Here is a 22,937-nt window from a genome sequence, read left to right on the forward strand (position 1 = left end):
CCCCTACTGGTCCCACTTCTCTGGGTGAACCCTGACTCAACCAGGGGTTGAGGCAGGAGGGAACAGAGGCCAGCGTTTCTGTGCACCTGTGGTTATGATGCACTGCACTAACGACTTCACATACACAACCTCATTTAACCCCCAAGCAGTGCTGTGAAGTGTTTATCAGTGACAGTGCTTTAGGCTGCAAGTAACAGAAAACTCAACTCACAATGGATTAAACCACAGGGACATTGATAATCCTGCATGAGAAGTCCAGGGGACAGCAGCTCAGTGATGTTTGCAAGGACCCAATTCTCCATCTTTCGACTCTTAGCCTGTCATCTTGGCCTATCAGCAAAGGCCCCTCATGGTCACAAGATAGCTGCCATGGCCCAGGCATCACTGCCACATCCAGAGACAGAAAAATAACGTCCTTCTTCAACTTCTCTGTTCCCAGAGACCCTCCTGGAAGACCTCCCCTCATCTCTCATTGGCCAGGATCACATCACATGCCTGTTCCTAAACCAATCCTTGGCAAAAGGAAGGAATAATCATGATCAGCTTAAACCAATCAGATCTCCTGTCTGGAAGCACTTGGCCACTCAGTGCCTGGGAAGCACTTGGCCACTCAGTGCCTGACGGAATAATTGAGATTGTGCCAACAAGACAGATGGGGTGTGATTGTTTGGGTTGCTGTATTTGGTTCCTAGCAACCATAACAAATTACGACAAACGGAGGCACTCAAAACAACATCCACTTATGATCTCACATTCTGCAGGCCAGAAGTCCAGGCAGGCTTGCCCGGGTTCTCTGCCTAGGCTCCCACAAGGCTGAAATTAAGGTGCTGTTGACCTTGAGCTGAGGGGAAGAACCTGTTTCCAAGCTCACCCAGGGGTTGACAGAATTCAGATCCTTGTGGTTGTAGGACTGAGATCCCCATCCCTTGCTGACTGTCAGCAGGGGTCACTCTCTACATGCCATCTCCTGTGTCCCTGTTCATCCTCTAACCAGCAACGACCCAAGTCCTTCTCACACTTCACATTTCCCTAACTTCCTCTTCTGCACCAGCCAAGAAAGTTCTCTGCTTTTAAAGGGACACGTGTGATGAGGTGACACAGCTTAAGGTCAGCTGTCCCATATAACATAACACCATCCCAGCAGTGATACCTCACCACATTCACAGGCTGCAGGAATTAGGGTGTGGGATCTTGGGGGGTCATTCCTAGAAATTCTGCTCCTGCACCGGCTGGGTCTGCCCTCCCTTGCTTTCTGCCCAAGCCTGGCCCTCCAAGCTGCCCATCGACTCTGTTAGCTCCTGGGTGTCCTGCCCACCAATTCCTTTCCTGCTTCAATGATGGTTTCTGTTGTTACAACCGTGAACCACTGGCTTGGGTACAGCCTTGAACAACTCACTTCTCCTTTCTTTCCAATGAAGTGTCTGTCCTGCTGTGGCAGCACCATGGCTACTGTGCGGGCAGGCAGAATTTCTAGGAATGACCCCGGAGATCCCACACCCTAATCCCTGCAGCCTGTGAATGTGGTGAGAACAAGCTATCTCCATGGGAGCAATATCTCCCCCAGAGACGTTCTGGAAATTTGCGGGGAGCGACTGTTTGTTTCAGTGACTAGGAGGACGGTGCTGCCAGCACTTGGGGGTGGACTCCAGGGATACAGGCCTCCAGGTAGGCCCTGTGCGACCCACCAGGACTGCCTTGTACCCCACATGACTTCCAAATGCCCTGCTGTGTGTTCGTTCTGCGAAAAACTTGCTTTCACTGCAATTATCTGAGCCTAGGTCCTAAGTCTGCTATCCATACAAACACAGTTTTTTTGCACAGGTTTAATATGCAAAGAATTTTGCGAGAATGCAATGCAGTGTGAGTTGAGGGAAGGTTATACTTTGACTTGTTTGGAATTTTCCAAGGGTGGCTCATCATTGCATAACCACATCACAGATGATAGCAACATTTGTGAAGCTTTACCAGCTGGTAAGGAGTTCCTGTGTCCACTGGCATTCATCACTCTGCGTCCCAGGGAGTCTGCATATCTGTCTATCTGTCTGTCCATCTGTCCCTCCACCATCTATCTGAATATCTTTTCCTAGTCCTTATTTCAAAATGTCAACTATAGGGAAAGAGTGTCAACAACATTCCATTGAACATTACCTTACCTCTCTCAAATTCAAACTTAGCCATTATAGTTTTAAGCATCTGAAATTTTCTTTATATCTGAGCATTTACTTATTGAAAGGTATGTTATAAAATTCCTTTCTCCTTTAAATCACAAGGCATCACATTAATTTCTTCAAAGTTATGTAAAGACAGGGTCTATTAGCTCATTTAGGGATAGCACAGGAATGTTATAAAAAGAGGGTGTCGGTATGTTAGCGGTGGGGTCCTCTGCTGTGCAGGGGATAGAACGAGCGGCTGAGGGACACGGCAAGAGCTTGGCTCCGACAGTGCCCACAGCTTATGACGTGCTGCTGTCCAAGCGTTTGCCAAATTTCAGACACTCTCCCAGGAGCTGTGTCACCTTTAACCATACCTGCAGAGCACCCGTATTGTTATCCTTTAGTTACTATTTTTCCTTAAATCATCTCACTCTTTTTACTTAATTTAAAAGGAAGTTTTATCGCTGTCATAAACATAAAACTAAAATGGTTCATTAATTGTCTTTAGTACACATTATACTAAATACTTAACTGTGTAACACACACACACACACACACACACACACACACACACTCACACAACCTGTTCATCCGAATGCCACCTAAAATCCCCTTGAATACTAAACGGAGGCAGGAGCTCCCCGTGTTTAAAAGTACCGTTATTTCTTTTCATCTTCATGGGACCCCAGGGCCCATCAGTGTTTACTGGTGAATGAAGAGAGGATTGAGATGGAGGCCGGGGGGCAGGGGCAGTTGCGGAGCGTCACATCGCAAAGCCACGGTCCTGTGGGGTGGAACCCAGATTAGGCAGCTCCCGAGAACCCCCCTTTGCATCGCAGAACCAAGGGAGGCTATGTCCGTCGGAGGCCCGGAGCTGGGCGTGAGCTGCCAGGGCTGGAAGGAGTAGAGGGGAACATCTGGCCCTTGTCAGATCGTGTTGGCCACCGGGCTCCAGCAGGAAGAAGGCGTCAGAGGGAGGCTCACTCGGGGCTCAGGGCGGCACCCAGAGGTGCAGAGCTGGAGGGAACGCCCTGCTGGCACAAGGACGTGGTCTGTCCGGGCGTGAGGGGACTGTGGGCTGCCATGGGCCCGCCTCTCCCCAGGAGGGCCTGCAGCTGAGAGGGAGGTGCTCCGCTGTGCCTGTGGGGTGACAGGTGTCTCTGCAGGTCCCCCAGCCCCTCCGTGCCCCCAGAGGAGAGTGGCCCGAGGTGGGCAGGGGGTGGACGTGGGGTCACAGGCCAGCGAGGGCCTCTGCCGGCCTTTGCAGTCCTGGTTGTCTCAGGTCCTGGGCTGACCGGGTGAATCTCTAACTCCCCTTAGCCACCCTCTCTTTTTAACAAAGAAAGAACAGCCTGAAAACAGGATCTAGCTAGAACTGGCTGTTTTGTTGTCTTTGTTTTTCTGGTTACCTTCTATTTATGGCAAGAGACAGTGGCTTTTTACTCTTGGTGATGATGTTTCCTATGAAAGGAAATCTGTATTAGTCAACAATAGGGCCAGTGACCCCAAATGCCTGCAGTTTGGGAAGGTCTTCTCACCCTCTCACCTGGAGGGTCCACCCCTCTGTCAGCCCCCATCCATGGGACTCGGCAGTGATGGGGATGGGACCCGCCCCCAGTCTGTGGCTCCAAAGCTAGCGCTCTCCTGTCTTTCTGGAACAATCCAAGAACAGAGGGACGGGAGGAGCTGGAATCCCCCCCGGGGCGCTGGGCTTGTCCTCCCCTGACCTGCCCTCCCGCTAGTCACCGTGAACTGCTGCCAGTGGTGTCATTCATCCGTTCCCACATTCATCGTTCAACAAACCTTGACGGGCCACTCTGTCCTGTGCTGGCTGCCCTCCAGGAAACGCCGTCTGATGGGGGAAACACAGCACAACAGCCGCCGGAGACCGTGGGAGCTCAGGGCATCCAGGTAGGGAGGCAAGTTCTGAAAGGAAGCGACATTTGTGTCGGGGACCCGGCAGGTGGGTGGTTGAAGGACCAGCAGGGTTTTCCAGGCAGAACTAGCTCGGGATGGGTACACACTGCAGCTCGAGGGATCTGTGCGGTCTCAGCAAGTTTCCCCAGCTCTGGACGTCAGTTTTCTCATCTGTGAAATGGTAGGAATGAGAATAAGTTTTTCTTAGGGCTGCTGGGAGGAATAGATGACTTTTTTCATTAAAACACTCAGAGCGTACATACTATCTATAAAATAAATAGGTAAGCAACAAGGACCTACTGTAGAGCACAGGGAACTCTACTCAGTATCTTGTAATAACCTATGCAGGAAAAGAATCTGAAAAAGAATATGTGTGTGTGTGTGTGTGTATACATACACACAAGTATAACTGAATCACTTTGAGGTACGCTTGAAACTAATATAACGTAATTTAACTATACTTCAATTTAAAAAATTAAATCTGTATATATAAGGGAAAAAAACACCCAGAGCAGCGTCTGGAACACAGTAAGGTGCTGGCCATGGTCATCACGTACAAGGACCTAGAGGGCAACGCGCCAGAGGGTCTGTGGGTCTGGCTCTGCCATGCCCAGGCGGCATCAGCAGCCATGAGCTGGAGGGCTGGGCCGGGTCAGACCGTGAAGGACCCTCGAGGTTGTGTTAAGGACACTGGCGTTCTTTCTCTTGGCCACAGAGAGCCACTGAAGCATTTCGCAGGGAAGATGGACGGGGTCAGAGCTGACCTCTGCTCCCTTTGGCAGCCAGAGTAGAGTGGGGACTGGAGTGCAGAAGTGGAGGTGGGCAGTGGGACTTCTCGCCACCTGCGGGACCCTCTTGAACAAAATATATCCCTTCCTCCTCCGGATCTTAGCTTCATCACTTGCGGAAACTAGCTTGGGGAGCGGCTGGAATATGGGGGGATCTGGACTTGTCCGGTCAGCCATGGGAAGACACAGAAGGCTTTGGAGCAGGGTCAGAGCTGTTTTCCAGAAAATGGCCATGACAGCAAGTGCTGATGGCCTGGGGGTGGGTGGAAAGAGACACATACTTATCAGGTTACAGGGTCCTCTCTGTGACTTTGGGGCTGGAGCATTCAAAGAAGCTAGAGCTGCAAGTCAGGGGGGCACCACAGGTGACCTCCACCTGCCCCCAGGTCACTGCATCTCCTCCCCAGAGCCAACCTCAGGGATCTCGTTCTTATGGGAAACCCTCATTAAACCACTGGGCCCTGTGGTCCAGTCCCAGGGCCAAGAGCTGTCAGATTTCTAAGGCCGGACTATTGCAACAAAGCCTTTCACAAACTACTGCAGTGAGGGTTTGCAGTCAGTCAATCAAGAAATATTACACAGACGTGTCCTCTTAGTCTGAACCACTCTCAGGTGGCCTTGTGCAGGTCAAAAGCAGGAAGTCAGCAATTACATCTGGGTCAGCCTAACACATGCTTCCACCACCTGTAGTATGAAGCTCAGTGGAGCCTGTGAAGCAGGGAGTGGGCCATGGGCAGGTCGGGCTGGGCAGGGCGTGGACCCGGGTCCGCATCACCGTCCTGCCCCCAACACCTCTGTGACATAATCTTTTCGTCCTCTGAGAAACAGCAACCTCAGAGCCCAGGGATGAGGGTTGCCCGGAATAGCACACCAAGGCCCAGCCCAGAGCAGGGTGCCAGGTCAGGGCCAGCTCCCCGGTTCTCTGGTCTGCTCTGCGAGCCCGCTACCCTGGCCCTGCTGCCCCCGTTGGTCCCCAAACACCTGCCACCTCTCTTCTTCCGCCCAGGCCTCTTTCATGCTGCTCAACCCCAGGTCCTGCCTCCTTCAGGCTGCCCGCCCTGCCCTGCAGACCCACGCCCTCCTTGTCTGTTGGAGGTCCAGCCCTGCGTCCAGCGGGCACGGCCCTGAAGAATGAGGGCTGTCTCTGCTCTCCCTGCCTGATGGTCCCACGTCTCCACCCAGAGGACCACTGAGGGCAGGGACTGCGCCCCTCTCCCCGCCCACCCCCGCCTGCACGGACCCAGGCACTGTAGGCGCCACAGAATAGCATCTATACTGCAGCCCTCCGCCCAGCACCGTTGCTGAGGCCCCCCCGGACTAGGCCCTGCGTATGACCTCCAGGTGGCCAAACCCAACGGACACTGTTTGAGTGGCCAAGTGGGTGACGGCGCTTTACACGGGGACGGGAGGAGCAGGAGAGGCAGACGGAGTAAGACAAGGAGGCGGTGGAGATGCCTGTGGGACATCCAGGTGGAGATGCCAAGGCAGCAGCTGCGCTGGGGCGCTCACTGGGAAACCAGATCTGAGAAGCCAGAGCTAGAGGCAGATTTGGAAGCCACTGGTGCTTGAAGCCACAGCACGGCTGAGACCTTGCAGAGGGAGTGCACACGAAGAAGGGAGGAGGTCCTCGGGTGGTGCCCGAGGGCCGCGGGGGTTAGGGGCCAGGATGAAGAGGAGGAAGTAGCAGAGCAGACAAGAAAGGGTGCAGGGGAGCTTGAGCGTCTCCCGGAAGCCGAGGGAAGGAGGCATCCAGTGAGGGAGCGATGTGGGGTCAGCCCTGCCTCTGCAGGCCCGGCAGTGTGGCGGTGCCGGGTGACAAGATGTGAGCAGAGCAGGCAGAGAAGCGGGTGGAGGAGCCACATGGTGGGAGGGTTGTTGCCTTTGTTTCAAGGTGGAGATATGACAGCTCATCTGTGTGACACGCGAACGATCCTGCAGATCGACCCAGCAGAGAGAGGGGCAGCGATACAGGCCGTTAGAGACCAGTTGCTGGACGAGAGTAACACCCCACTCTGTTTCTCTGCAGCCCCGTTGCCCTTGGAAAATTCCAGAGTGTGTCCTCATCCGTCCCACTCTCTGAACTCTGTCCTCGCTGGCTTCCTCTTCCCCACTTTGCTGCATGTGACCTGTGGTCACCTAATGAGGACAGCAGCTGGGCTGGGCCATTCCAAGCTTGCCTTGCAAGCTTCCGCTGCACCTGGTGGGGCCACTGAGACGCGGGCCTGGAGACGGGCCTGAGTGTAAACCCAACTCCTCCACTTCCGAGCTGTGCGGCTTGAGCCAGTTACTCTGGCAAAATGGGGGGGATGATGGTACCTACCTTGTGGGGTTGTTGTGAGGAAATGTTCAAAGCCCTAGAACAGTGCCTGGCGCCGAGCGAGCATGCTGAACGATTTACTGTTGTGCTGACGCAGGAAGTCGCTCTTGGACGCGGCTTCTGAGACTCCAGTGGCTGAGGGGATGCAGGGAGGGGAGGCCCAGCCTCTGCTAGGAAACTTTGAATAAGGGCTGTCCCCCCATCTCATGTTGCTTGTTGAAGCCCTCAAATAATTTAGAGAAAAAATTAATTCCTCACAGTGGGAAGACTTAGACATTGCCTAGTCTGACTCTATTCAAAATTCCACCCATTAAAGTCCTTTATCTGCTTACATACCTCCTCTGCCAGGAAGCTCACCACCTCCCAACGCAGCCCATTCCATTCTTGGTCAGCAGTCCTTGTGAGAAAGTTTTTCCTCAAAGGGAGCTGAAACTGCCTTCTTTTGACTCTCTCTCGTCTTTGCTCCCCCTCCCCCTTCATCCTGGTCAAGCACTGCCCTCTGGGGCCACATAAAGGCTACCTGCCTCCTCCCCTGAGTCTTGGAGACAGGGACCCTATACCCCTGTGTCTTCTCTTCTTTTGGCTGTGGTCTGAGCCTCTGGAATTGAGAGGGACTGTCACCTGCCCAAGTAGACCTCAAATGATATGACCTAAGCTCTAATCACACGGTTTCTCTTTGAACCAAGAATCCCCATCCAGGGGGGTCTCACACTGATTACTGCCAAGCAGCTTCCCATTCTCGGCTTGCACTGGGGGAGCCTGAAAGCAGGACTTTGTCAGTCAGAGTTACCGGCTCATAAAACACAAAAGGTTAGGGCTTCCCTGGTGGCGCAGTGGTTGAGAGTCCGCCTGCCGATGCAGGGGACACGGGTTCGTGCCCCGGTCTGGGAAGATCCCACATGCCGCGGAGCGGCTGGGCCCGTGAGCCATGGCTGCTGAGCCTGCGCGTCCAGAGCCTGTGCTCCACAACAGGAGAGGCCATAACAGTGAGAGGCCCGCGTACCGCAAAAAAAAAAACAAAAACAAAACACAGAAGGTTAGGCTTAGCTCTAGCTTCAGGCAGAGCCTGATCCAGCAACTCTAATAATGTTACCAAGGATCCGTTCCTGTTGCCGTCATTGTTAGGCTCTATCCGTAGCCCCCAGCATCTCCAGGTGGCCCCCTAAGAGTCACAGGTGGCTGTCACATCTCCCCACGGCACACCTGCTCGGTTGGGGACAGGCTGCCTCTGCTTCGGGGAGATTCCCCGAGCCTACAGCTCCTTGCATCTCATTGGCTATACCTGTGCAGCCCTTAGCCAATCATGGTGGCTGGGGGTGGGATTATGCTGATTTGTGTACTACGCCCTCCTCTGTGCAGGTGAGCAGCCTGTGGCTGGGGTTGGGGACAATCGGGGAGCTGTCACCCCTGGGGAAGGGGTGCTGGATGGCCCCAAGCGGCGGATGGCTCACCCTGGGCCTCATGTACAACCTTGCAGACTCCCACTTGTTTGGCTCAGCAGGTGGTCCTCTGGGTGGTGAGTTCACCTGACCAACCCTGTGCGCCCACACCTGTTCAGGCTCTCTGTAGTGCCTTCTCCCCGTGTCCCAGTTACTCCGGGACAGCTGCTGTGGTCCCCCTGACCGGCACGTGGCCAGAGGAGCTCCTGGACAAGCTAATGGCTTCCGGGTCCCTGCCCTCTCACAGAGGCCCGACCGCAAGAACCCAATCAGAGCCGGGAGGACCTCAGAGGCATCGGCTCCAGTGATCCACCTGAAAAATGGAGCCCAAGTCCCACTGCCAGTTCCTGTTGGCAGCGCTGGGGTCGGAATCAAGGACCCCTGCCCAGCCCTCCCGGATGCAGACGCTCCTCAGAAGATTTTCCCTTTAGTCCCATTGGCTAAAATTCAGTTACAAGCCTACGTCTTAGCTACAAGGGAGGCTGGGTGAATAGCCACCATGGAAGGCTGACTCGGCCATACTGGCCACTGGGTAGGGAGCCAATGGGGTCAGCCACAGAGACCACACAGGGGCTTCTGCAGGCATATCACAGCTTAGCTGTGCAGAGCAGGGAGTGGGGAAGGGCGGGCCCATACCCCACGCTCTCCCGCAGGAAACTGGCTGAGCCCCCTCCCTCCCAACACCTGTGTCTTCCCACACCCACAGGTCGGAGGACAGCCACCTCCCAACCTCACCACGAGCCAGCCCAGAGCCACAAGCCAAGAGTGGTGAACCTGAGGATGGTGGGACCAGAGGCCCAGACCTCCCTCCAGAGGGAGCCTGGGGCTCCGACAGCAGCTCAGGGAGCAGACCCCTGCACGAAGGTTTGTCCCGCACACCCAGGCTTGCTGCCAGCTCACGACTGACCAGGCTGTGCCCCAGCCCTGCTCCCAGGGTCCTGTATGAGCTGATGCTGCAATCTGGCCTCCAGACAGAACCCCATCCCCTACCTGCTGAGGCTGGGCGTCCGCAGCCCCCAGCACCCCCTACACCCGGGCCTGAGAGCAGATACCCAGTGGGGGAGGTTGGGATCCAGGGAGGCAGGTTCTGGCTCAGCATGGGAGAATATGTCTCTTGTCAATCCCGTGTAGGGGTGGGTCGGGCCAGGGAGCTGGGGTGGAGTAATCTCCCCATCCTAAGAGGTGTGTAAGTAGGGCTGGACGGTCACCCCTCAAGAAGAGCGCAAAGAGGCCCATCATCCTAATGAACCTGGGTCTGGTGGCTGTGGAGCATCAGGAGGAAAGGAGAGAAAAGCTGTCTGAGCCAGTAGGGCTCTTCCAGCTCAGCTGCAGGCAGGAGTGGACGGGCTGCTGGGTGCCATCCCTCCCACCCGACATCAGAGCCCCTACTGCCCCTGCCTCGGGCACCGGGACGACTGTGACGATAATGACACCACACACACACACACACACACACACACACACACACACACACACACCATCATCATCATCATCATCAGGAAATTCCCACAACAAAAAACAAATGATCAATATTGGAAACACACATAATCAAAAAGTCATGGACCAGTCACCTCAACCCTGTTCTCTTGGGTCTGGGACACTTCTTATTCAGACAAAACAGAACGGCCCTGAGCCCACGCAGCTGGGTGTCCAAAATCAGGACACCTGAGCCAGTGGTTCCCAAACTTGCCAGCCGGCCAGGATCACCCAGGAGCCTCATGAAATGCAGGTGCCCAGGGACTTCCCTGGTGGCGCAGTGGTTAAGAATCCGCCTGCCAATGCAGGGGACACGGGTTCGAGCCCTAGTCCGGGAAGATCCCACATGCCGCGGAGTAACTAAGGCCGTGTGTCACAACTACTGAGCCTTTGCTCTAGAGCCCGTGTGCCACAACTACTGAAGCCCACGCGCCTAGAGCCCGTGCTCCGCAACAAGAGAAGCCACCGCAATGAGAAGCCCGTGCACCGCGACAAAGAGTAGCCCCCGCTCGCTGCAACTAAAGAAAGCCCGCATGCAGCAACGAAGACCCAATGCAGCCAAAAATTAAAAATAAATAAATAAATAAATTTGTTTAAAAAAAAGAAAGAAAGAAATACAGGCGTCGAGGCCCACCCCCAAGCTGCTGAGCGTGATGCTCTGGGGGCGGGAAGGTGGAGGATTCCACGGCTGTGCCAGTCAGGACAGTGTCCGGGAGTGTCAGGCCATTCGGCCTCAACTGGCTCTAGTTAAAGGGAACTTGCTGCTTCACAGAATTCACTTAAAGGCCCAAGAGTGTCAGCAGACCCCATCCCTCCCAGCCTCACCTGCCGTCCTGTGCATGGGCTCCCGTCACACTGACAAGGCGGCCCCCAGCAGCTCAGACCCACGCCCTCCAGACCCCAGGCTGGAGGAACAGCGGTGTCACCCTTCTCTGGAAGTTTGAGTCAAGTTTTGGCCCGACTCTCCCTGGCTACGCTGGATCCCTGGCCCTGCCTGCACCAGTCATGTGGCTGGGTGGTCTGCGCTCTGACCGGCCAGGCTGCACTCACATGTCCCCCGAGCCAGGGTGGAGTGGAGGTGCCCCCGGAGACGGGGCCTGACGCGGGGCAGCCGGACCCCAGGCAGGCATGACACAGCCCGGGGTTTCTGACGCTCATTCCGGCTGGAGTGCACCAGGAGGCATGGCCACGTCGGGGATCACATCAAGTCACACGTGTGACACCCCTCCCTGCACATCGCTGGGCGTTGGAGGAACGAGGTCGCTGAGAGCTGAAGATCGGTTCACTGGGTGCCCGTGCCCTGCAGAGCCCCAGCCCAGCCCGAGAGAGGGTCTTGGCCCCCTTGGCTGGGATCACCATGTCCTCAGTGGGAAATAACATGCCCGTTGAGGGCACAGATGGGCCCCGGCTTCTCAGCAGAGAAGAGAGGAAGGCTCCTCGCTCCCAGTGTCCCCGTGTGAAACCAGGGAGGGGGTCCCGGGCCAGGCACACGGGAGGGGGCTGCACGGCACAGCCCAAGGGGGTGGGAGAGCCACTATCTGGCGGAGGTGGTGAGGGACCGGCAGGGGAGATGGCACCAGGGCCTCTCTCCCCTCCCCCCTGCACCCCCCCGGAGAGCTGCCTGCTTCCCCTCCCTCTGTCCCTTATCTGCAGCCCGTGCTTCTCCAGCAGTGGATGAGCAGCTGTTCCGCTCGGTCGAGGGCCAGGCCGCCTCTGACGAGGAGGACGACAGTGAGAAGTGGCAGCAGGAGCAGGGGCCACCGGCTGAGGTCAAGGCCCTGCTGGCCGGCCTCTCCAGCTGCGGGCGTGGGTGCGTGTGCCGGTGAGGATGCCCAGGACCGGGCACCAGGGCGCCGGGCTCTCACAGTCGTCCTGGAAGCACAGGGCGGCCCCTCCGTGCAGTGACAGACCCTGAACGTGGGAGGCTGACCCCCCCGATTCACGTCCAGGCTGGGTCACCTTCATGCCCTCTGACGCTCTGTCCCGTCATCTGTTGGGGGAGGGGAGAAGACGGCACCCGGCATGCGTGAGGGTGAAATGAGATGAGCCAAGGCACAGTTCCTGGTGGTTTAATCCCCACTGACTCTCACTCCCTTGGCCACGGTCCCAGGACCGGCCCCGAAGCTCTAGTGGGACCCTCAACACATCAGTCCCTTTCCTAACCCACTGCTCCCGACACCTGGGGCGCCTCGGCCAAGTCGCCCAACTTCTGAGCCTCAGTCTTCCTGTCTCTCAGATGGGACAGTAACACCTGTCTGACAGAGGTTTTGTGAGGATTCTCCATCGAGGATGTAAAGTGCCCCACGGGTACCCGATCCCAGCAGGTACTCCACTGGGGGGCGGCCTTGACTTTTTAAATGATATTGTAAGGTTCCGTTGATTTTCCAGGGTCATTGTTATCACCAACCCTTTAAGTCAACAAACATATACTAAGCACCTACTCTGTGCCAAACAAATTTGGGGGCATCAGGAAAACAGCATTAACCAAGACAGGCCCTCTGCCCTGGAGCCTCTGTTCCAGTGAGTGGTGACAGGTGTGAGGGAGAGGCGGGGCAGGGGAGGGCCTCTGAGCAGGTGCTGTTTGAGCAGAGCCCTGAAGGAAATGAGGGAAAAGCATTCCAGGCAGAGGGAACAGCAAGTGCAAAGGCCCAGAGGCATGCAGGAGGGGCCATAAGGAGCCTGCGGTGGCTGGAGTAGAATGAGTGAAGGTGGGTGGGAGGGAGGTCGGGAGGTCACAGGGCAGAGGGGCGAGGCCTCTGGCTTTTGCTCTGATGAGATAAGGGGCCGCGGGGGTGGGTGAGCAGGGGGTGCCATAGCCCCGCTCAGCTTTCAGGGGAGACAGACTTGGTAATAACACCCCCCCCCCCCCCGGCTGGAGCAGACTTTGGAAAGCAGCTCCCTCAGTGCTGGCACTCTCCTCCGCTGCAGGTGTGATGACCAGACGGCCAAGAAGCTCGTGACCTACTTCACCCACTTTGGCAGTGCCGACCATGCCCGTGCCCTGGGGGAGCTGGAGCAGCTGGGGACCCAGGGCTGCAGTGGGAAGACCCTGGGGACACCAGGGGAGGAGGTCAGCTGAGTCCCACAGGCTGAGAGCTGGAGCAATGCTAGCGTCTCTCACAGGCGGAACTGAGGGACCTCAGCCAAGTGCTGTGCCCCATTTCCAGAGGCACAAACCGAGACTCGGAGAGAAGATGATTTAGGGCTGACGAAGAATATTCTGGTTGCAAGCTAAAGGGTACATCTCAGATCAGCTCGAGTGAAAAACAGGAACTTATTAGAATACGGAGCTGGGAGAACAGCTTCAGAAGAACAGCTAAGATGAGCTTCAGGCACTCCAGCTCCCTAAGATGGACCCAGGGACGCAGACTGCCTCCACCTATCTGCTCTGTATTTTTCTGGGTGCTGACCTCACTTTCCCCTACTTCAGAGGGGCCTGCTCCATGTGGCGGGGGGAAGGGAAGGTAGGACCACAGGCAGCTCTAGGCTCCCATCAGCCCACTGAAGAAACCCCGGGGGAACAATAATAGCCCAGTACATTAAACCTCAGGGAAGAGCTCCAATGGTCCAGGCTCAGTCATGCGTCCGTGCCAGGGCTAACCCGCATGGTAGGCGGGCAGGGTCCCATGATTGGCAGCTCCATCAAAGTCAGATGAAATGGACGAGGGACACTTCCCTCAAGGAAAGTTAGTGAGTTTGTTGTGGAGGAGAAGGGTGGCGCCGGGCAACACCAAGAGAGGTGTCTCCATCTCAACAAGACCACTTAGCATGTTTTCTCTCGTCTGTCTACACCATGGCAACTTCCCTGCTCCGTAGTAATCAAGCATGGAATGCCATGGACAGTTATTATTTCCCTGAGCCCTCTAGCACAACGCACTTTTGCAAACTGATTTTGATAAAAGCGTTTTATATTTATATGCCTGAAATTCTAAATCCATACTGCTTTGCTTTCTTTTGTTTTTTAAACGTATCTGTGATCTGATACAGTTCCAAAGGGCATAGCGACCACTCCTTTCTAATTAAATCTCAAACAGGCGTCTGGAGAGCTCAGTTACTGACTATGTTCCCAGGCCTCCTCTCTCCTGCCCGAAGCTGAGCGTCCAATGGCACCACGCCTTCAGCTGCTTCTCTTTCCCTCCATCGGTGCTAAGAGAGGGGGCTGCCTCACTCCTGCCATCCCTGCTTTGGAAGGCAGGTGGCCATGCAACATTTTGCGACCTCCCACCATCCACCCTCTAGTATTTTGATGGGATCAACGGCGTCAGTGCGCCCTGGCCAGCGGTGGGCCAGTGACTGTGGCTGGCCCAGTGGGGCCCCTCTCCTGGGGCTCTCTGTCCCGAGTGAGGGGGGGCGGGGGGAATGGCTGGAGAGTGTTCTCAGCTGCAGCACCCGGACAAGAGGCTCGACATGTTTCTGCTGCCTCATCCTGAGGTTCTCCAGCTTCCAGTCCCTTCTGGGAACAAGGCACTAGCCTGCCAGTGAATTCCCTTTCTGTTCAAACTAGCCAGATCGGTTTGTTGCTTGCAGCCAAAAAACTTTAAAAAGTAAAAGCAGATGGATAGAGAAGAGAAGGGAGGATGGAGTCCTTCCACCAGAAAAGGAGGGATGTGTATTCTTACATCAGCCTGACTCACTGTGTGGCCTCAGCCCCGGCATTCAGCTTCTCTGGGCCTCGCTGCCGTCCCTGGGGAGACAGTGGGGCTTCTATGTACCTGGCCACCTGGCAGGCTTGGGGGGCCAGATGAGACGACCTCTGTGAAAGGGTCAAGGCAGGCCATGGGCCCCGCCTGGGGACGGTGCTGTGAGTACGGGGCAGAGGGCAGCAGGGCGGGCGCTGAGCCGGTTGGTCCCCACAGGCAGAGCTGCAGCAGAAGGTGGACGAGAATGAGCACCTGAGGCTGGAGCTGCAGATGGTGGAGACAGAGAGGGTGCGGCTGTCCCTGCTGGAGGAGAAGCTGGAGGACGTGCTGCGGCTCCTGCAGAGGCTCCGGGACCTGGTAGGCTCACGGGAGCTGGCACAGCCAGGGCAGGGGAGGAGCTTGGGGTGCGGGGCTGGGGAGCCCAGCCTGTGTCGGGGACTGGCTCTGAGCTTTCCCTACGTAGGCAGGTGTCATCTGTACTTCCAGATGTAGAAAGAGCTCAGGGAAGCTAATCCAAAAAAAGGGGAGGCTCTCTAATTCATTTTATGAAGCTAATATAACTTTGATCTCAAAACCAGAGGACAATAAATACCATAAGAAAGGAAAATGATAAGCTAATGTCATATTTAAATATGGATGCAAAAATATTAAATGGCATATTAGTAAACCAAATCTGGCAGTGTTTAAAGAAATGCAATATGACTAAATTGGATTTATCCCAGGAATTCAGGATGATTCAAGATCAAACATCTATTAACACAGTACAGCACTCTGCAGATTAAAAGGAGAAAAACCACGTGTTCATCTCAATAGATGAACAGTCAGTAACAGCTCCTCTTATTATAAAACCTCTTGGCAAGTTAAGAACAGGAGGGATCGTCCTTAATCAGATTAGGAGTCTCAGCCAACTACCTCTCACAAACCTCACACTTATTAGTGAAATGTTAGAAGGAATCCTTCTAAAAATCAGAATCAAGACAAGCATGCCTGTCATCACTGCTTGTGCCACGTAGAGGTTCCAGCCAATGCAGTAGCACAAGAAAAAGAAAGGATGTGGGCTTCCCTGGGGGCGCAGGGGTTAAGAATCCGCCTGCCGATGCAGGGGCCACGGGTTCGAGGCCTAGTCTGGGAAGATCCCACATGCCGCGGAGCAACTAAGCCCGTGCGCCACAACTACTGAGACTGCAAGCCACAACTACTAAGCCCACATGCTGCAATTACTGAAGCCCATGCACCTAGAGCCCGCTCACCACAACTAGAGAAAGCCCGCACAAAGCAACGAAGACCCGACGCAGCCATAAATAAATAAATAAATAAATAAATAAAAAGAAAAAGAAAGGATGTAAGGACTAGAAAGGAAGAAACAAAGTGATTAGTAATTATGTATCACATTTATCCACATAGAATACTGAAGAGAATCTAAAGGCAAAGTATTGTTATCCTTTGGCAAGGTGCCCAATTTTAAAAAAATCATAAGACAGAGATCAATATTTCTAAATAGCATCAGCAAACCATTTAAAAATTTTTCTTAAGAGACACAAACTTAGCCAGGATTGCACAGCCACTATGAGCTGGAAGTAGGATGTGAACACAGGTCTTCAGGGTTTGAAGTGGGCTCTGCGAGCGCTTCAGGCTGCCCAGGATGTAGGGCTACCGAGGCCCAGCCTGATGTGACACAGCCTGGGAGAGTGGCAAGTGGCAGCCCTGCACCTGTGGGCTGTGAGGGTAGTGGTTCCCAGCACAGCTCTGGGCCATGGAGCCTGCGGGCAAATGCTGGTTCTTCCATCTCCCAGCTGGGTGGCTTTGGGCAGATTTCTCACTTTCTCAGTACTGCTTTTTTAAAAAAATTTTTTTTAATTAATTAATTTATTTTTGGCTGTGTTGGGTCTTTGTTGCTGTGCGCGGGCTTTCTCTAGTTGCGGTGACCAGGGGCTACTCTTTGTTGTGGTGCACGGGCTTCTCATTGCGGTGGCTTCTTTAGTTGTGGAGCACGGGCTCTAGGCATGCAGGCTCAGTAGTTGTGGCTTGCGGGCTCTACAGCGCAGGCTCAGTAGTTGTGGCACACGGGCTTAGCTGCTCCGCGGCATGTGGGATCTTCACGGACCAGAGCTCGAACCCGTGTCCCCTGCATCGGCAGGTGGATTCTTAGCCACTTCGCCACCAGGGAAGTCCCCCAAATTGCTTTTTTCACTGCTTAAAATGAGAATGAAATAAGCTCTTTCAAGGATTAAAGGAGCTGACGCATCAAGAGGCTCTCTGTTCACAGTAGTTTCCCAAGTGCCTACTTGGGCACAAGGACAGTTATCTGTAAGCACGTGATCTCTGAAGAAATGGGTCCTGCGTGCTGCTCCATCACCCACCTAGAGTCTGGGCAGTGCGGCCACCCTAGGGGTGGGGGCCAGGGAGGGACCATGGGCAGGGGGACACTATCTGACACAGGGAGCCACACAGAAGCTCGAAAGGGCCACCAAGTGCCACCCGCCCTCCATTTCTTTTTAAGAACATATCGAAAAGAGCCCTGGGGAAGATCTTGCTGAGCACACTGGACGCCTGCAGGGACCCTGCACATGGTAGGTGAGCCCCCGACCCGATCTTCCAGAGCCTGGCTGCAGCTGGAGGGCATCCTGACCTAGCACCTCTGTCCTAAGTGTCTGGGCTGCAAAATGCCACCTCATTCCTGCCCTGCCCACCTGCAAAGGGTACATTCAGGAACAGGCTTCGGGAAGCTGAAGGTGCTATTTGACAAGAGCAGGGAGCACACACCCCAGGGAAAAGGCCAGACAGAAGCCAGTGTGGCCAGACCCCAGGGGAGCCAGGCAGTTCCCTGTGGGCAGTTTAGACTCACCCACAGTCCTGGGCTTACTGCGGAGGAAGGGCTGTTATCATACCCATTCCACAGATGGGAAGACGGAGGCACAGAGAGGCCAAGGGCCAGCCGTGCCAAAACCTCAGGTCTCTCCCTTAAGTACTAGGCCACGTGGCCCCGTTGTTTAGACAAAGTTCAGGGCAGCAGAATTTCATCAGTGCCAGCTTGTGCCCAATGAAATCAGGAGGAGCAAGGCCGGCTCCTGCCTGACAGGGCCTCACAGGCTGGCGGGGAGACAGACGGCTGATGAGCATTTGCTCGCTGGCCTCACTGGGCACTGCTGGGCAGGGCTCAGGTATGTCCAGTGCCCTGAATGGTCCCTGGCACCAAGAAGGAGGTCAGAAACTGTGCATTAGAAGGTCCCTTCCCCAGGGTCCTCAGTGGGAGAGAAGCAAGAGCGGGGGACAGCTGAACAGGGTTGGGGAGGGCCCAGGGAGGCGGGGGAGCAGCTCTGTGGGCCAGAATGAGCAGACTGACCCGCCCTGCTGCCCACTCTTCCTTTTCAGAGGGGACATCTGGCCCCTCAGCCATGCTGGATGCCCTGCACCGAGCTCTGGCTGGCTGTGAGCTCCTGCGTAGAGAGCCCTTGGCACCAGCCTCTGCAGCTCCAGCACTCAGCAACTCCCTCCTCATCTCCTGCTGAGGTTGCTAGCCCAGTCTGTGGGCCCCCTGGGCAGCCTGGCCACCATCAGACCAGCCTCGAGGAACAGCCTGGCCACATCCTCGGAACCCTGGAGGTGCAGGCTCCTTCTGAGACTGGCCCCAGTTCAGAGCCCGGCAGCCATCCCTTCCTTGGGTTCCTCCCAGATTCCCTAGCAGCCCCTGCATTCCTGCTGCCAGGGTCCACACTGCCCTAAGGTTGCTGGATCAGCCTGTACCTGCTGCAGTCTCCCCTGCCCTTGGAGTGGAGCTGTACACTCTTCTGCCCGGTCCAGTCCAGAATCTCTTCCCTGGGTTCCCAGGGTCTCCTCCCCTTCCTCCCCACAGCATGCCTGCTGCAGGGACTCTGTGTCCCCTGGTCCACCGGGGAAACTACTCATGCCTCAGGAATTGTGGAAGGCCAGGCAGGGCTGGGGGAACTCCAAGGCGGGCAGCGTGATCACTGCAGGCTTCCTGGTAGAGCTGGCCTTGAACTAGCTCTAGAAGAGGGATAGGATTTAGATAGGCAGAGAGGAGGGAAGGGCATTTCATGTGAGGTAACAGTGAGAGCAAAAGTGCGGTGCCAGAAAGGGCCCCCATTAGTACAGAACCCAGAGCCCCTCTTTCCTGAGCACACAGTAGGTACCAGGCCTCATGGGGTCACAGGAAGGAGGAGGACAAGCTGCCTGGCCTCATCTACCTTAAACTCTCATAGGAGAGAAAGATACGATGGCAAGTCATGCAACGCGGGTGAAATCCAGGCTACCCTGAGGTAGAAGAGAGGGTTCTTAATTAAAACTGCAAACCCCAAAGCTATGTAAGAATGTGAAGGCATATGTGAATATACGAACATTAGAATTTCTGTGTATACAAAAAACTCCACAAATAAAGTCAATTATCAAAGGTAATGGTTTGATAATATTTTTTTTAATTTTTTTTTTTTTTTTTGCGGTACGCGGGCCTCTCACTGCTGTGGCCTCTCCCCTCGCGGAGCACAGGCTCCGGACGCGCAGGCTCAGCGGCCATGGCTCACGGGCCCAGCCGCTCCACGGCATGTGGGATCTTCCCGGACCGGGGCACGAACCCACGTCCCCTGCATCAGCAGGCGGACTCTCAACCACTGCGACACCAGGGAAGCCCTGATAATATTTTTATTAAAAAAAAAGAAAAAAAGAAGAGAGAGTTCTGAGAGCTCAGCTGAGAGGGATCAGTTCGAGCCAAGGAGGATGAAGCACTACAGAGACGGTGGGATGAGGGCAGATGCCTGGCAGGGACGGGGCAGGTCAGGGGGCCCTTGATGACAGACGAGGGTTTAGGACTCCATCCCCCAGGCAATGGGGGCCTTGGAGGGTTCTGACCTGCCTCCCAGAGGGTGGAGCAGAGAGGAGGAGACAGGAGGCTGCAGGACTCTGGGAGCAAGGGGTTGCCAAGGGGCTGGAGCAGAGTCATCGGGACACAGAAGGGGAACCCTGGGGGAAGGAGATCAGGGGAGCCCGGGACCAGCAGGCACTCCTGGGCAGGAGCCACAGGGAGGGCTGGAGGACAATGCCCAGCCTCGTGTCTTGTACGAACCTCATCTCATTGGAGGCAAGTTTATAACGTGGACTAGGATGTAGAGGTGCCCAGAGAGGCTGGAGGAGCTACCCAGCGTCACACAGCAAATTAGCATCCAGCTCTGGACTGAGGCCTGTTTTCTAATCTCATATCTCACACAATTCCTACCACTTCCAGCTGTCTCGGGCTAGGAAACTCCAGGCTTGGGGTCTGGATTAGTTATGGTACAGGCTAAACCAACCTGATAAGAGAGATCCCAATATACTCTGGGTCAAACAGGATAGAACTCTCTCTCCTGTAACAGTCCAGTGGTCCTGGTTGACAGAGCAGCTCTGCTCCATGTAGTCACCCAGGGATCAAGGTCCCTTCCACTTTGTTGCTCTGCCTTACCCTAGGGTGTCATCCTCCTTTGCACGGTGGAAGCCAATTCACCAGCACTGCATCTGCCCTCCACAGGAACGAGGGGAGAGGAAGGGAAGGGTCAGGCACTCTGGCTCACATCTCCTCTACTCTCATCCCATTGGCCATACCTAGCTGAAAGGGATGCTGGGAAATATCATCTATAGCTGGGAAACCACGTATCCAGCTAATGCTAATATTATTAAAAGAAAAAAGGCAACCAACTGGACCAGGGCCAGCCACGCCCACCAGACCACCCACAGTAGTCAGCCTGACACAACAGAAGGACCTATGCAGTCCACATAGTGGGCACCCTACGGCATATAGCCTGGCTGGAGGAGAGTGCACTGCTGGGACACACAGGACATCTCCTACAAAAGGCTGCTTCTCCAAAGTTGGGTAATGTAACCAACCTACCAGATACATAGAAATAAAAATAGCAAATTAGGCAAAATGCGGTGACAGAGGAATGTGTTCCAAATGAAGGAATAACATAAAACCCCAGAAGAGTTAAGTGAAGCGGAGATAGGTAATCTCCCCAAGAAAGAATTCAAGGTAATGATCATAGAGATAATCAAAGGACTCAGGAGAAGAATAGATGCACAGAGTGAGAAGTTAGAAGTTTTTAACAAAGAGTTAGAAAATATAAAGAACCACCAAACAGATGAAGAAAACAATAACTGAAATGAAAGACATACAGTGGGAGGAGTCAACAGTAGATTATATGATACAGGGGAACAGACCAGCGAATTGGAAGAGAGTAGTGGAAATCACTGAAGCTGAAGAGAACAAAGAACAGAAATGAAAACGGTTTAAGAGACCTCTGGGATAACATCAAGTGTACTCACATTAGCATTATAGGGGTCCTAGAAGGAAAAGAGAAAGAAAAAGGGACAGAGAATTTATTTGAAGACACTGTAGCTGAAAACTTCCCTAACCTGGAAAAGGAAACAGACATTCAGGTCCAGGAATCACAGAGAATCCCAACAAGAGCAACCCCAAAAAGGACCACACCAAGACACATTCTAATTAAAATGGCAAAAATTAAAGATAAAGAGAGAACATTAAAAACAGCAAGGAAAAGCGACAAGTTACACACAAGGGAACTCCCATAAGGCTATCAGCTGACTTTTCAGCAGGAACTCTGCAGGCCAGAAGGGGGAGGCACAATATATTTAAAGTGATGAAAGGGAAAAACCTACACTCAAGAATACTTTACCTGGCGAGACTCTCATTCAGATTTGAGGGAGAGATCAAAAGTTTTACAGCAGCACCCAACCAGCTTTACAAGAAATGTTCAAGAGACTTCTCTAAGCAAAAAAGAAGAGGCCACAACTATAAACATGAAAATTATGAAAGGAAAAAACTCATTGGTAAAGCAAATACACACTAAAGGTAGTAAACCAACCACATACAAAGCTAGTAGGAAGGTTAAAAGACAAAAGGAGTAAAATCTATATCCACAGTAAGCAGTTAAGGGATCCACAAAAACACAGAAAATGTGATGTCAAAAATATCACAGTGGGAGTTCTCTGGTGGTCCAGTGGTTCAGACTCCGCGCTTCCAAGACAGGGGGCACAAGCTCCACCCCTGGTCAGGGAACTAAGATCCCGCGTGCCATGCGGCAAGGCCAAAAAAAAAAAAAAAAATCACAGTAATTATGAGGGGAGGGGAGTACAAATGCAGGGATGTTAAAATTTGTTCGAAATTAAAAGGTCAGCAACTTAAAATAATCACACATATATAGATTGCTATATATAAACCTCATGGTAACCTCAAACTAAAAATCTATAATAGATACACGCACAAAAAGAGTAAGGAATCTAAATACAGCACTAAAGATAGTCATCGTATCATAAGGGACGAGAAGAATGAGGGAACAAAAACCCCAAAACAATTAAACAAAGTGTCAATAATTACATGCCTATCAAAAATTACTTCAAATGTAAATGAACTAAATGCTCCAATCAAAAGACAGAGTGGCTGAATGGATATAAAAACGTATATATGCTGCCTACAAGGGACTCACTTCAGATCTAAAGAGACACACAGACTGAAAGTGAGGGGATGAAAAAAGACATCCCATGCAAATGGAAATCAAAAGAAAGTTAGGATAGCAATACTTACATCAGACAAAATAGACTTTAAAACAAAGACTGCAACAAGAGACAGAAAAGGACATTACATAAGGATCAGGGGATCAATCCAAGAAGATATAACAACTGTAAATATGCACCCAACATAGGAGCACCTAAATACATAAAGCAAATATTAACAGACATAAACAGAGAAATTGACAGTAACAGAATAATAGTAGGGAATTTTGACACCCCACTTACATCAATGGCAGATCATCCAGACAGAAAAAAATCAATAAGGAAACACTAGCCTTAAATGACACATTAGAACAGATGGACTTAAGAGAATGTATAGATCATTCCATACGAAAACATCAGAATATACTTCTTATCAAGTACACATAGTACATTCTCCCTGATAGATTACTTGCTAGGCCACAAAACAAACCTCAACAAATTTAAAAAACCTGAAGTTGTATCACGCATCTTTTCTGACCACAAAAGCTAAGAAATCAACTGCAAGGGGAAAAACTGCAAAAAACCACGAACATGTGGAGGCTAAACAATATGCTACTAAACAACCAATGAATCACTGAAAAAAAAAGTCAAAGAGGAAATAAAAAATACTTGGAGACAAATGAAAACACAACGACCCCCCCCCACAAAATCTA

General features: G+C 53.3%; 2 protein-coding genes across 3 annotated transcripts in view; one reads left to right on the forward strand and one right to left on the reverse strand.

Moving 5' to 3' along the window:
• The window catches only part of EFCC1 (EF-hand and coiled-coil domain containing 1), a 33,332-nt gene extending 14,189 nt beyond the window's left edge, over positions 1 to 19,143 (forward strand). Inside the window, exons 3-8 of one of the 2 annotated variants that reach the window (XM_067755625.1) lie at positions 9,321 to 9,478; positions 11,744 to 11,912; positions 13,019 to 13,160; positions 14,947 to 15,087; positions 17,231 to 17,300; positions 18,103 to 19,143. In XM_067755625.1, coding sequence (XP_067611726.1) covers positions 9,321 to 9,478; positions 11,744 to 11,912; positions 13,019 to 13,160; positions 14,947 to 15,087; positions 17,231 to 17,300; positions 18,103 to 18,239 — 817 coding nt within the window. In that variant the 3' untranslated portion in view covers positions 18,240 to 19,143. The remainder of the gene's footprint in view (positions 1 to 9,320; positions 9,479 to 11,743; positions 11,913 to 13,018; positions 13,161 to 14,946; positions 15,088 to 17,230; positions 17,301 to 18,102) is intronic. The other variant, XM_067755626.1, reaches the window with a different exon arrangement.
• Positions 1 to 22,937, reverse strand: part of CFAP92 (cilia and flagella associated protein 92 (putative)) — a 219,265-nt gene that overhangs the window by 183,618 nt on the left and 12,710 nt on the right. The window contains exons 2-3 of the mRNA XM_067755778.1: positions 4,178 to 4,241; positions 3,957 to 4,079 (exon numbers count right to left, since the gene is read on the reverse strand). The gene's annotated coding sequence lies outside the window, so the exon portion shown is untranslated. The remainder of the gene's footprint in view (positions 1 to 3,956; positions 4,080 to 4,177; positions 4,242 to 22,937) is intronic.

Source organism: Pseudorca crassidens, chromosome 10 (assembly GCF_039906515.1).
Source record: "Pseudorca crassidens isolate mPseCra1 chromosome 10, mPseCra1.hap1, whole genome shotgun sequence".
In the NCBI taxonomy this organism is placed as follows: Eukaryota; Metazoa; Chordata; class Mammalia; order Artiodactyla; family Delphinidae; genus Pseudorca; species Pseudorca crassidens.